The 13,965-nt window shown below is 39.1% G+C and overlaps 1 protein-coding gene across 1 annotated transcript in view; it reads right to left on the bottom strand.

Moving 5' to 3' along the window:
• Nucleotides 1-350: 350 nt before the first annotated feature.
• Nucleotides 351-13,965, bottom strand: part of LOC145479178 (protein CIP2A homolog L-like) — a 17,559-nt gene continuing 3,944 nt past the window's right edge. The window contains exons 5-23 of the mRNA XM_081457456.1: nucleotides 13,065-13,161; nucleotides 12,732-12,854; nucleotides 11,954-12,099; nucleotides 11,542-11,617; nucleotides 10,792-10,998; nucleotides 9,954-10,110; nucleotides 9,664-9,796; nucleotides 9,035-9,110; nucleotides 8,713-8,855; nucleotides 8,116-8,368; nucleotides 7,447-7,512; nucleotides 7,197-7,307; nucleotides 6,994-7,056; nucleotides 6,767-6,808; nucleotides 6,345-6,436; nucleotides 6,121-6,234; nucleotides 5,954-6,036; nucleotides 1,837-1,976; nucleotides 351-1,540 (exon numbers count right to left, since the gene is read on the bottom strand). Coding sequence (XP_081313582.1) covers nucleotides 1,367-1,540; nucleotides 1,837-1,976; nucleotides 5,954-6,036; nucleotides 6,121-6,234; nucleotides 6,345-6,436; nucleotides 6,767-6,808; nucleotides 6,994-7,056; nucleotides 7,197-7,307; nucleotides 7,447-7,512; nucleotides 8,116-8,368; nucleotides 8,713-8,855; nucleotides 9,035-9,110; nucleotides 9,664-9,796; nucleotides 9,954-10,110; nucleotides 10,792-10,998; nucleotides 11,542-11,617; nucleotides 11,954-12,099; nucleotides 12,732-12,854; nucleotides 13,065-13,161 — 2,296 coding nt within the window. The 3' untranslated portion in view covers nucleotides 351-1,366. The remainder of the gene's footprint in view (nucleotides 1,541-1,836; nucleotides 1,977-5,953; nucleotides 6,037-6,120; nucleotides 6,235-6,344; nucleotides 6,437-6,766; nucleotides 6,809-6,993; nucleotides 7,057-7,196; nucleotides 7,308-7,446; nucleotides 7,513-8,115; nucleotides 8,369-8,712; nucleotides 8,856-9,034; nucleotides 9,111-9,663; nucleotides 9,797-9,953; nucleotides 10,111-10,791; nucleotides 10,999-11,541; nucleotides 11,618-11,953; nucleotides 12,100-12,731; nucleotides 12,855-13,064; nucleotides 13,162-13,965) is intronic.

Genomic DNA, 13,965 nt, shown 5'->3' with positions numbered 1-13,965 from the left:
CGTCAGCACGACACGAAGGCCGCAAAGCGCGCGCAAGAGTTTTCAAGATGTAAATGCCTGCATCAGTTGAGTACCAAACCTATCTTTACTGCTCAGAAGATATATTACGGTAACTCATGCCCTAAGAGTAATTAGCTTAATGCAGCAAACCTTCCTTGTTTTTACAATTAATCTGATCGGTGAAACAACTTTCATGCACGCAGGGGATTTCTACAAATTTCAAATCACGTAGTACCTGCCGTTGCACCTATTACGCCATTCACATGAGAGAGTAAACTTTTGGGTGTATAGGAGAATTGTCGTTGCAGCCCGAAAACACGAAGATGCGCTACGATACCTTGCAACCAGAAGGCATGGAAAATAAAGATTCTTTTTCCCAGGCTGAACGCCTCCTCGAGCTCACTGATTTTCCAATTTGATAGAGCCAGGCTATTCAGTCTACGGTTAACGTCAAAGGCGCTCTTTTACAATATAGAAGATTTGAGGGTCGAGGAGCTGGTTCGACACGCACTCTTCGCACTGCAGAGAACTGTGGCATCAAGTTAACAAAGCGTTTGCGCCAAAAAATTTGCCAAAACTTTCATGACGTTCACAACTGTTATTTGGACTGTCACGCAATGCTCCATTGTGTGTTAGTAGTATTGCGTGACGACGTGAGAAACGAATTCCAGTCATTCTTGAAACTCCTTGCCCATTTTCTGCATAGTTGGTTATTGCTTCTCTGTTGTTTCTATTAACCTTAGTTGAATATCTTTAAGGTGTAAGAAGTGACTTTAAGTTGATGTTCCAGCCCCACATGTCATGACATGAAGACTTTCATCTTGGGGTAAAGATCGTCCCCAGCGCAATACACTGCTCATTCTCAATCGAAATTTGCAAATGTAACGCTAGTGTGTTCGAAGGGAAGAAAGCGGCTGGAAGAAAATTCCTGGTAAAAGTAGTTTCCCTTCACTGTACATCTGAAACAAAGTAACTATAATCTTGCAATACATCGACTATTAAACTGGTTTACACAACGGTTTCCACAAGCGTCAATGAATAACAAACAACACAACATCAATTGCCTGCATTGAGAGCAAATTTTAATCTTTCGTTCATTAAAATAGCAAGATTTTCATTCTGTTGGCAAGATTTGTCTACAAAATAATTTCGTATCGTATAAATTACGGATGATTCTTTTACGAGTTTGGTGCTGAGGAGGTTGGTTTGTGGCTATCTATTTGGTCTGAGACCCATCAGATGTAAAAATAAATTATCTATGTACAAGTAATTTGCTTTCATGAGTGCCTTCTCCAATGGTTCATAGACATCCTATATAAAAAGGTTTGATCACAGACTTATCAAATGACAGAGCATGGCAAGTACGTTAGCTGGGGTTTGCGCGATAATTACTGATCGGTACTTTGCCGCTGCTTAAGTTATGAATCATGGCAGCGATTTGAGCCTGGCGATCCAGTTCAGACTGTAGTTCCTTGACAGCTTCTTCTCGCTTCTTGATAACGTCTTCGTTCTGTCGACAGATGAGTTCCAACGACGACAGCTGCGAACGCGTCAAGAGAAAGTTAGAGATTAGTAAGAACATCCCTGTAAACTATTTTCATTATTTTTTTATTTTTTATTTTTTTTTGCAAGGGGTACAAATTTGCAAAACTGAAATTATTGCAAGATAAAGCTCCCGGCCACGCAAATAAATTACCAATTGCAATATTAAGTGGGCTAGTCTCTCCTGTATGCAGCGGATCTTTTATCTTTCAAGCACCTTCCTCCGTCTACTTCCCCCACTCTCCACGCCATACCCACCCACCCACCCATCCCTCCCTATACATAAGCACCAACCTTATGCGATAATTCCTTCCGTTCTTTCTCCGCTTTTGTTAAATCATTTTTCAGTGATTCATTTTTCTCTTGCAGATCGTCGATATTCTTTTCGCATTGTTTCCTCTCTTCCTCTTGTTTCTGAAGGGATTTACGGAGCTCTGTAAAGGAGAAATGGGTAAAACAACGTCAGCTTACTATTGGCCAGGTCTTGACTATCGAGAATGGAATTAAACACCTCTAGCCATTTTCGGTCAGCTCTGCAAAAGAAATGAATGGAAGTTTAAAGACGCTGTTAAATGCTACAATCTGTCAGTGACTGCAACTCAATTCTAAAAAAGGCTACGTTGGAGACTGAATGGTACTAAAAGAAAACAACGCATTAATCAGAGTTCTCCGTAAGCTACTATGGTTGGCGAAATGGTGCAAAATTCACAAAGTTTATATTCATTCACATTTAATGTTGTTATTATTATTCACGAATATATTTATTCACATTCAACAACTAAATTTATATTCAAGAAATATACTAATTCACATTTAACGACGTATTTCGTATTCACGAATATATTTACTCACATTTACGGGATGTTTCATTCAGATTCAACGGTTTATGTTCATTCACATTCACGATCGAAGTATTGGTTCAACATGGTGCAATATTCATTCAACATTTTCTGCGCACCGTCTTCGCGCATCATTAGGTCCCAGCTCACGCTCTACAATTTCTGAACGCAATATGGCGGACAAAGAAAACCTTACTATATGAAGGGGTAGAACAAAGACCGAAGACCCCAAACACAAATGTTACATTGGCAGGAACTTTCGATCTCCTACAAGAGTGCGAACGGGAATGGAACACCGCGGAAGTAGGATTGAGAGAGAACATCCAAATAAGGCTCGAGTGTAGCTCTCCAGCAATTACTACCTTTCGTCAGTATCATAGGGCAGCACTGAATGAAATACTGGGAAATATATGTCTTTTGCATGGAGAATGGATACGACACGACTCATCAAACTGCACAAACCTTGCAGTGTATTCTGTGACCAGCCCTGAGGTCTTCCGAACTCGATATTCAATATCGGAGGTAGTTCTTGGGGAGCAGAGATGGCGCAGTGGTGACCCTCGCCTCCCACCAGTTTGACCCGGCGATGAGTTTGTGGTTGGTTCTCGCCTTGCTCGAGGGTTTTATCCGGGTTCTCCGGTTTTCCTCCCCCCACAAAAAAAGAGCATCTCCAAATCCCAATTCGACCAGGATAGAGGGTCTGAATGAAAACCCGCTCTTCCTCTCTAAATATTTTAATTCTTATTTTTATTTTCCTTCTGCAACAAAGATCGTCGGGTTTCACGTGGACAAAGCTCAAATGCTTCTTGTTTCAAGGTGGACATTGAAACGTCGTATTGTGGAGTATCGGCTTCTCGATGATTTCGCATGAGCAACTAGACAATCTCGTAGAACGTTTCATGATGAGTGATCAATCAACGGGATGGAAGAGGGAGAGTATTGGCCATGTTGACCCTGGAGACTCTAGAATCAGCTGGGCTGTCGTAAGACACCCTCACATTTTCACCCCTATGATCACTTCGCACCCTTGATGGCCACTCAAACCTTTGCGTCGCTGAGGGAAACAAATCTGGGACAATGCTACAGTTCTGTTATTAGTAGAACATTTAAACAAAAAAAAACACAACAACAACGCTAGTATAGTTTTTTTTTTTTTACATTGTTTTAGGAGTACCTTGTTAAAGATTAAAGGTTAATTAAAGGAAAATCATCAATACCCCCACGCTTGACAGTAACCAGGCTATGGTGTCCGTCAATATGCCACAAGCTATTTGGAGCAGCCACAGAATACGCTCTCCTAGAAATTACGACAGCCCAACGGATTCTAGAGTTTCCAGGGTCAACGCGGTCAATACTCTCCCTGATTCCATCCCGTTGAACTCTGAGACCTATAATGATCGAAGATGTCCGGTCACCAAGGAATACCGGAGCAAAGTCTCATGATCACTCATAAAACGTTGTACGAGATTATCTACTTGCTCATCCGAAATCATCGAGCAGTCTGTTATCTCCTCTAGCCCATGTAATGTTTATGTTCAGTTGTGTATGTTTGGGGTCGTTTGTCTTTGTTCTACCCCTTCCTATAATAAGGCTTCCTTCGTCCGCCATATTGCGTTCAGAAATTGTAGAGCGTGAGCTGGGACCTAATGATGCGCGAAGGCGGTGCGCAGAAAATGTTGAATGAATACTGCACCGTGTTAAACCAATATTTCGATCGTGAATGTGAATAAATATAAACCGTTGAATGTGAATGAATACATCCCGTAAATGTGAGTAAATATATTCGTGAATACGAAATATGTCGTTAAATGTGAATTAGTATATCTCTTGAATATAAATTTAGTTGCTGAATGTGAATAAATATATTCGTGAATAATAATAACAACATTAAATGTGAATGAATATAAACCTTGTCAATTTTGCACCATTTCGCCAACCATAAGCTCCGGCGACCGGCGAAATTCGCCGTCTAGTCGTCATTGGCGCGCCGGCTACTCATAGTAAATAAATTGTGAAGAAATTTTATTTGTAACAATGTGAGCCTATCCGTCAATAAAGTTAAGTATAAATACAATAAGTCTAATTTTCTCAACAAATACGTAGCGATTAGAAAATACAACTCTTATAGCTGTAAGATAAAAGAAATCTGAAATCATTCGGGCCGTGAGAATTGCCGCCAAAAACGCAACGTGGGAACTGAGCCGTGACAGCAGCACTGAAATTTTTGACAGCCGGGGTTAAGTTAAAGCTCAGTTTTTCCTCTGAAAATGAAGCGAAAAACCCAGCAATCGCTGTTCAGTACCTGGGACAAATCGAAAAGAAAATAGAGATGGCACAAACGAAGGTCATAAAATGTTTTCTTTCAAACATATAATTAAAATTAGTTATTTTATCTCCAGTGAATGTACGCGTAATTTAATTAGTTCTTTAAACACAACAACATGCAACCCAGTGCTTGGCTCGCACATAGAGCATTTTCGACAACAAATAACTGCAATGTATTTGAAAATAAAATTAACAACAGAAGATTTCTTTCAACAAAAGAAACAAACTTTGCAAGATCTTCCACAATCTTTAAACTCGGCAGCTGTAACACGTTTGTGTAATATTGAAATTGAGATATAAAACTGGCGAGCTTATCGAGCAGGGAAGTACGAATAAATACATGCACTATTTCAAGGCTTCATGATAAAGCGAAACATTTGCAAAATATGTCAAGTTTAAGTTTGATAGTACTAATTTTATCACTTTTGAAATCATGAGCGAAAAACCCAAACTACCGCAAAGGATCAAAAAGTCGATGAAAGTCCGCGCGCTTAATCAGAAAAAATTCTGAGCTTAAATCCGCAGGAAACTTCACAAGGTATTACAGTTCCGCTTGCAACGGTTACCAATCACAATCTTCATCACGTTCAATGAATTCCACCCCTAGCACTGTGTTAAAGCCACTCAAAACATGTCTTTTAACAAAATAAACATCAAACCTCAATCTAGTACCTTCAATACCAGCAAACTCTTTTCTCGTTCGAGTTCCTCATCTGTTTTCACACGCGTGATTGACCACAAAATGAGAACGTTTTTGACGTTTTTGATTATTTTTTTTCGAATTTGATATGGATGACGATGATTAAACTGTTCAACTAACACAATACATTACATGTATGTTTTTCTCAGTAAAATTGCTTTTCTTTAACAAAAGAACTTAAAACCATGATTGCTTAAAATACACTGAAATGTAATTTTTAGAACCCCAATTTCAAAATTTTCCCGGGGAACTCCCGGACTCCCCAATAAAAGGTAGCGGTCGGTCCCCCTCCTCCACGTGGCTCTGATAAAACCACTCCACGTCTTTTTATCAGCATTGTCCGCCGCCTACTCAAAGTTATTCTCCCTCTACTACCCTGATTAACATTACACTGTTTAACAGTGTGTTAAACTGAATGTTTCAAAGCACCCGTAAGTTCCGAATCGAATTGCCATCAGGTAAGATGATCGACGTAAGATCCGTACACTGTGGTTAACAAGCGCAATAGAAATCAATAGAGCTCACTACTAAGACATGATAGTTCTACCTTGGCATTTGGCTTCCTTTTCTTTGAGCTGTTGGACAATCTTTTTCCTCTCCAGTTCAAGCTCCTGGAGCTGTTTCGACGTGCTGTGGAAATAGCAACAAAGCAGTCAATATCTTTACAATTTATTAGAATTGAAATCGTAAACAATGAAAGCTGCACGGGATTACCAGTCGTGCTGACTCTTAAGGTTATCGTTGTGTCGCCGTAACATCTCGTTCAAGTCTGACAAGGCTTTGTGCTCATCTTGAGCCGCCATAAGACTGCGCTGGCTTGTTTCAAGTCTGAAAAGAAAGCGAAAAAAGATGAGCAGTAAATGTTACACAAAATGTCACAGCAAGTAGTAGTTCAATTAATCGAACATGGCGGAAAGAAGGACTGAACTAAAACGTACCTTTGTGACTGCTCAGCATAGGCAATCTTCAGCTGCTCGTGTTCCTCAGCGACAACTTTCAGGTTTTCATTATGTTTCATCATGACTTCCATCTACAACATATGAACCATGAAGAAGTGATGATGAGTGGTTGCGACAAAACACTAAGTCAGCGTAGATTGATTGTTATCGAAAATAGTTCGAAATAGCTGATAGTAAATAACTGGAAAAACAAGGGCTAATCTACAGGAAATAGGTCTGAGTTTGAAATAAACGAGTTCGAGTTAGCTTAGTTCAACTTTACTTGTTTTTTTACCTCAACAAGTTATTATTTGAAGGTTTCTTCCATGGAAGGTCATTTCATGGTGGTGTAGCGTGACACTTTGATTTATGGCAAAATCAGCAAGGCAGGAGAAGACAAAATAACGTAACAAATCATATACCTCTTTCGTAGCAGCCTTTTGAGCTTGAAGAAGTTCATTTATCTGTAACAGAAAAAAGTGTTCCCGATGTATATTAAAATGTGCTGTCAAGCGAGATACATATATAACTTTGTAAAGCTCATTTTGCGAGACCAAGAGGACTGAGGCTCCTGTTCCCATGCGAAAGTTACTTGACTTGCATCACTTAGTGTCTTAGTACAAATGTATGTTGATCAGCCGAGCCAAACCTGTTCTGCCTGTTGTTCTGCTTTCTTCTCTGTGGTCTGTAAGAGCTGCATAAGTTTCGCACACTGCAACAGAGAAAAAGCCAAACGATAAAAGATAAATTATAACAGCATAAATACGTTTTGAAGAATTTTAAAACTTAAAGCATGTAAAACGACCCCTGTCGAAGGCAGCAGATTACTTCCCAAAAAAATCATCGTCATACCTCGGCCTCCGATTGGGCCCTTCGACACCTGTACTGCGAAATGAGACGATCAGCTTGGGCCAGTGCAAGAGCTTTTGCTTCCAACAGATCTTGAAGATGACTTTCCTTCGTCTGAAATTGAAAACAAAACACAATGTTGAAGTCCCCTGATGTCTATAGAGTGAAATATGAAACTCTTTGAACTTCATGTAAACGTTTTTTGAACTTTGAAGGTTTAAGGAAGGGATGGGTCATAACTTGAGACACTCACCACCAGAGCTGCCATTTTAGCCTCGTATATGTCCATGATTTCAGAGGCGTGAGGGTCTGGCTTAATCTACAAGAAAATTGAGGCCAAAAGCAGAAATATAAAGTGAGCTACGAAGCTTACGTTGCATCCCATTTAAAAACTCTCCTTTAGCCGTGCAATGTTTTTCCTATTGGCGGAAGGAACTTAGAAATTGACATTTGGAATGCTACCCCGGATCGCTGCCAACATGAGGTGTTTAAGAGTTCGTTGTTTGTTGTAAGATTTATTCGTGGAAGCCAGCCAGGACGATGTAATGCTATGACAGTACTTCACTCGAAGACAGAAGAAGAGCACGCTAGAGACTCACACGACTTGTGCATTACAAATATTTTACTCGGCTGCCCATTTTTCCGCCTGATACACGTCACTTTAACAGACTGACGTACCAGAAAAAAATTAACCCCTTTTTTCCGGCAAGGATTGCTGATCGACGCAAACAGACTATGACAAATAAACTCAAAAAGATATCGTTTGACTGACAATCTTATTTCTAGGTATATATAGGTATTTCTGTAAGGCCCCACTAGCCTTTGTGCTATTAACACAGCCGAGGGCAAATAAAGGTTTTTTTTTTTTCTTTTCAACGGTACGCTAGGGTAAGGAACACGAAGGTACACTAATCAACCAAACCTCTAATCCAGACTTCATCTTCTCAATTAAGGACTCGATGTTTGCATCGTGGTGTGTGTTCTTTGGAGGAGCTGTTATCTTAACTGGAACGTGATCCTGGCCTACTGATCGTGCAGTCGAGTTCCGGCTGTTGATCATAGAGACCTGGTGCCGAGGAGATGACAGGGGACTCAGTTCTGTCTCGGCGGGTCTTCTTAACAGCGTCATCTCTTCCTCGCGAGCTGCGTTATTTGAGGCGATTAAATCCCCTAACCTGAAGCCAAAAGGGTTTTGAATTAAGAATTATTTGACAGCCATTCTGGGGTCCCTATGGCCAGATATACAAACTTTTAATTCAGTAGATCTGCTTTGAACTACAAGGGAAAGAAACAAAATCAGCCTAAAATTTCACGTTAAAAATGTCGAGTAGAAGATCATATTTTAGCCAACACAACTTAGAACACCCTCACGCTATAGCCCCACGGTGATTTCAGTTCAAACTAATTCTGAAGGAGGTTTCAAATCTCAGTACGACCAATGATTGGCCAGGGTATGCCTACAGTTCATACGTATTCCGTGCAGTGTATGACATTTTCGTTAGATTTTCACGAAGTTTACCATATGGCCTGGAAGTCTGGCAAGCTGTTTGCCTCACAGAGAATCCGGAGAGATTTTTGGACGCTATCACGCGAATCGCTGCTCATCGAGCGTGCCAAGAATGGGACTAGCCGCTGGTCTTGTAACGCAGAAGCAAGCTGACCCTGTGGTAAGAAAAGCAGCGTTTTCAACAAAATAAGTTTGTTCATTTACAGCAGAGATCAGTTATGAAGTTCACGTTATTGGATTCGAGCACAAGGAGCGTCTGCGAAGTAGAGATAGTCTAATAACCAGTCGGAGAAACATGCTTTTTTTTCAGCCAACCAGCAGCAAAAGCCTCTACCTTTAATCCTTTGACATCATTCTTCAATTTGCAAAGCAAGTCTAACATCTGAAGTACAACGTTGACACCCTCTAAACTGAAATCACAAAATATCAGAATTCATTCACTGTCAACAAATTGAACTATGCATTGTAAAAGTAAGAGGTTTAAGCCTAAGTCTCTCATAGGGTCTGATTTCCGAAGCATCCCCCCACTTCCTCTTCAACCTTTAAGACAAAAACACTCATAGAGAACATGAGGTCTACAAAGGAGACTGTTCTTGCGGTGAAAACTACATCGGTGAGACCATGAGGAATGTGCAGGTGCGAACTGATCAACATTCAAACACATGCAATGACTGTGAACAGGACACTGTACCTGCCCGTCACCTACGCGAGAATGCTTTGTATTTGTTTAGCTGGCGCATACTCTGCACGGCCCAATCTTTTCACAAGCGAAGAATCCTACAAGGCCTAATGATCGAACAATGACAACCCAGCTTAAACAAACAAATTCACTGTAACATGGCGAAACTGAAGGTTGCTTCCCAATATTTTGTCAACTTGTATCCATTTACATGCATTCTCCCATACTTCTGTCAGACCCATTTTTACTCCTAGGAGAAAAAAGACAAGGATACAGTACTATACCTCCATGATAGTGCAAGAGTACTTCGTGTTCCTACACTGTTGTGCTGGTATTGGTATTCCAGCAGCTTCCACCAGTAATCAAGTTTCAATTGTCCTAAAACAATGTTCTTCAATGAATCTTCAAAACAGAGCAGTATTACCAGTTAAAGAAAGTTCACTACTGTGATCTTGTCAACCCTCATCAAGACTTTACAAACTGGAAGAAAATAGGCTTTGTGTGGAGATCGCAAGATCTAACAAGATACAGAAATTGTATGTAATTATACATCGGTTCAAATTAACAAGGATATCACTAAGAACTTCTAAGGCCTTGTTGATCTGTGCACACTTTTGTTTAAGCACAGCACCGTCAATCTCTGTTGGTGGTATGAGTAGCTGGGTCAGTACCGGCACCAGATCACATGTGCGGGGAGATAACTGATTCAACAGGCCACCATCAACAAGTTCCTGGTGTAAACAACAGCAATAGCAAATCAATACATTGGTAAAAATTGAAATATGGCACAGGTATCCCATTACTGAGCTATAATCATTCCTAATTTTAAAGTTTAGCAGATAGGACAACAATATTGTGCATCTACAGGATTTTTAGTCCACCGTACATATTAAAAGACCAATCTGTGGCTTGAATTAATAACATTTATGAGCAAAGATGTTAAAGAGCTGATTTTGTTGGGAATACTAACTGATTCCAAATAAAATTCCCTAGGAATATAAAATACATCAAGATTATGGTCCCTGTTCCATTTTTCCTACAATCTATGCAGTGCACAATAGGAAATTAAGTGTATGTTTGGGAGAACACTATGTGTCACTGGGCATTCCAGGATTGAGTGAGAGAGTGTTGGGAGAGCAAGAAAGTTGTCTACTGTGGCTGTACTCTAATCAAGCTCCCAAATGTTCATGAGACATGAGACATTTTGCATGCTGTAAAAAGGTAGGTCATACACTGTAGTATTAGTTGTGCTTTTAATAATCTTACCATGTCCATGCACATAGCCTAGACTGCTTAAATTCAAATCAATGTCCAGTGAACAAAAATGTGATAACTTCGCAACTACAGTATATGTATGTGTACACAATTACTTCAATTTGTGACCTAAAGTTAGAAATTTGAACAATTCTGACCTCATAAATCTCCTTAATGAAATCAAGAGCCTTTAGGGACACAGTGGAGTGGGTCTCGACTGACTGACTGGCCCAGTATAGGACAACATCATATGCACTGTTTACATTTGGATCCTTTGGTTTGGAGCTTGCAGGAGTGAACAGAGCTCTGCACACAAGACTTCTTAACCCAGTCACTGAGCAGAATGTCAATAGCAGCTCAAACACCTTTCAAGTGGAAAAAAGAATTCATCCAGATGTTGGTTCATTAGTTAGATCTAAAAGACAGTCCATGAAGCATCCTTGGTGAAGAATTTCTGAGGACACTCTTGCTTGTAACAGCAACTCTGTTTTTACTGCTAGTTTTGCCTGTTTTTAGTATTAATCTCTCAAGTATCAAACATCTTTATTTTGTAGCTCCTTGTGCCACCTTTTACCGCAGACTATGTCAGTCATGCATGCAGCTGTCACAGCATACCATGTACATTGTAAAATGCCAGAAGCACTGCTATGATAATTGTACAAACTACTGATTCAGAACAAGGGATGTAGCCAAGAGTCAGCTGAAAGAAAGCTTACGCAAACTTTTCAGTACAAACGCAAGACAAGCCAGCTGGGCACTTTAAGAAGCTACCGTGTGGCTTTAAGTTTTTTCATAACTACATCCCTGCAACTGAATGTGAATCAATACAAATATGGTGAAAATACCACATTTAAAGCAAATAAAGGCAACAAACATTCAACAGAATGATAATCATTTTAATTTGTTACCTTTCCTGCTTCCTCTGCCTGATTTAAGTGAAGCAAGGCCAAAATCTGTTCCAAATAAAAAGCTAAGTGTTCATGTCTGAAAGAAAAATTAAATTGAAATGGTTTAAGGCTGCCAGTGAAAAATGTCAAATTAACTAAAAGTTTGATTTCCTAGGTACAGGTTTGTACCTACTGCACATGTATCATGGGAAACACTGTACAATGTTTAAATTTTATTAACCATGAACCTTGTTATGATAATTTAATTACAAGGCAAAGCTAGACAAGGGGTCAGAAACAATTGGCACTCAAATGTCATACTCCAGTCATAAATTTAACATGGATATATGTACATGCACAAGTAAATAGTCTGTGCCTGTAGAAACAATAAAAAAACTTGCAAACTACAGAACCATGTGTACAAGGCACTTACATGAGAAGAGACTGCTGAATCTTAGGGCTGGCCAGTAAGTCAACAAACAAGTCCACTGAAGATCGTCTTGTCATTGGACCCTCACCATTTATAAGAAATGTGAACACAAGTTGAAAAGTCTGGTGGATGTTCTTGGGATTAAACAGCTAGTTGGTAAACCAGAAAAATTAAACTATGAAAAGTGAAGCAACATTAACATTAAAAATCCCATTATCATATGTAACAATCTAGAGAATAAATATCTAAAGTATGTACAATTTAAGAATTATATGAAAATTTAAGAACTACATAAGGTGTATTCTGATCCACATTTATCATCTTTCAGTTCTACCAGGTTAACAAGCAGTCTTCTATTATACATGTACATGTATAAAGTTGACAGGTGTGCTTTCTCTAACAAACTGCCATAACTTGATGTAGTATTATTAATAATAAACACCCCTCTCTTGTTTTCTTTCTGCACTTATCAGATGTTCTGACTTATAAATAACCATAAAATTGAACGGAAGTTAGGCCTGGGAAGGATTACAGATTTCAATAGACAAAACTTGATCTTTTCTGAAACCAGCTCGACTTCATCCTTGTCGGTACACTGATCTTAGAGTTAGCCGTTAAGCACATTAATTTAAGTAATTTAATATGTTCACTAAAGTCAAGTTTGTTATCCAGCTAGGATGACAGAACTGTAAATATGATATCAATACATGTGTACGGTATGCACTGTTAATTGAGAAGAAATAATGTATGTCTGTACATCTATAGACTATAGTACAAGTACCTTCTCCCCCAGCTGCTCGTGAAGTGATAAGCTTGTCAAAATGGACAACGCAAAAACAATCACCGTCAGGTTACTGTGCGAGAGAAAAGCTATCAGAGTCCGATAAAGTGATTTAATGTTCTCCTGCAACAAGAAAGTGGTCATAGTTTAGTTGAGAAACTACAACTCTCAATGTACCAATACCATGAAAAGTCAAGTTCAACAGTCATACGTACATGTCATGTACTATAAATAGTGATATACAAAGGGCTAAGGGGTGAAATACATTGGTCTCTAGTTACATGAAACATTATGATAAAATGAAAGAGTGTATTAAAACTGACTTGTACTTACCAGTGCCTTGACATGGGCCTGGATTGGTAGATTATGTCGACAAAGGTTTGCCAACAGGCCTAAACAGGGAATAGTTAGGTCTGACTCTGGCTTCTGTCTGCAGTAAATGAAACAAAAAAGGATATATACATTTTTATAAACAGACTTAAGTTTTACACATGTGTTATTTCTAAAAAATTGCAACACATCAATCTAATTTATGTCTGTGGTATAAACTGTCACTATTACAGTATTAAATGAATTTTTAACTTGAGACTTTTTTGTTGTAGTAGTACTGTAATCCTGAATAGCACTTTGAAATTTTTCGTAGGATTTAAAAAGAGAAAACCAATCACCCACAATAAAATTCAATTCATCCATATGTACATGGTATATAGTCACGCCCCATGTATGGATTTTTGGGAAAATCATCCAAAATAATAATTAATTTTAATTACTCATTAATATGTGATACATTAAATTTTAATACTAAATAATATCTTGTTGCGTAGTATGATGTTGAATTTGTACCAGGTCCAGTAACATGGTTGTAGTACATGTCAGCTATACAAGATATTCAATCATGTATGGATTACTGGCCAAGTTCGTTCAGTCAAGGTGGCTGGATATCAGCCATTTTCTTTGTTTGTGTGTTTATGGACTGAAATGGGGCCATCTTGACCAAACAAGCTTCATGGTCAATAAAGGATTTACACGCATTATAATATACGGAAAAAGAACACTATTTCTTTGCGGGACACAGCAGGTAATCCTGAGCAGGCAAGATAGCACTATCTTGCCCACTCAGGTAGCCAATCACAGCACAGGATTTGGTTCATCTTGCCTGCTTGCACAGCTACATGTAGCCATATACAGTACATAAGTACGTGTATAACAGCGACAATGTAACTGTTACCAAGTC

This window comes from Orbicella franksi, chromosome 2 (genome assembly GCF_964199315.1).
Source record: "Orbicella franksi chromosome 2, jaOrbFran1.1, whole genome shotgun sequence".
Classification (NCBI taxonomy): Eukaryota; Metazoa; Cnidaria; class Anthozoa; order Scleractinia; family Merulinidae; genus Orbicella; species Orbicella franksi.
The sequence above is the reverse complement of the archived record's forward strand: the minus strand, read 5'-3'. Positions and strand labels throughout refer to the sequence as shown.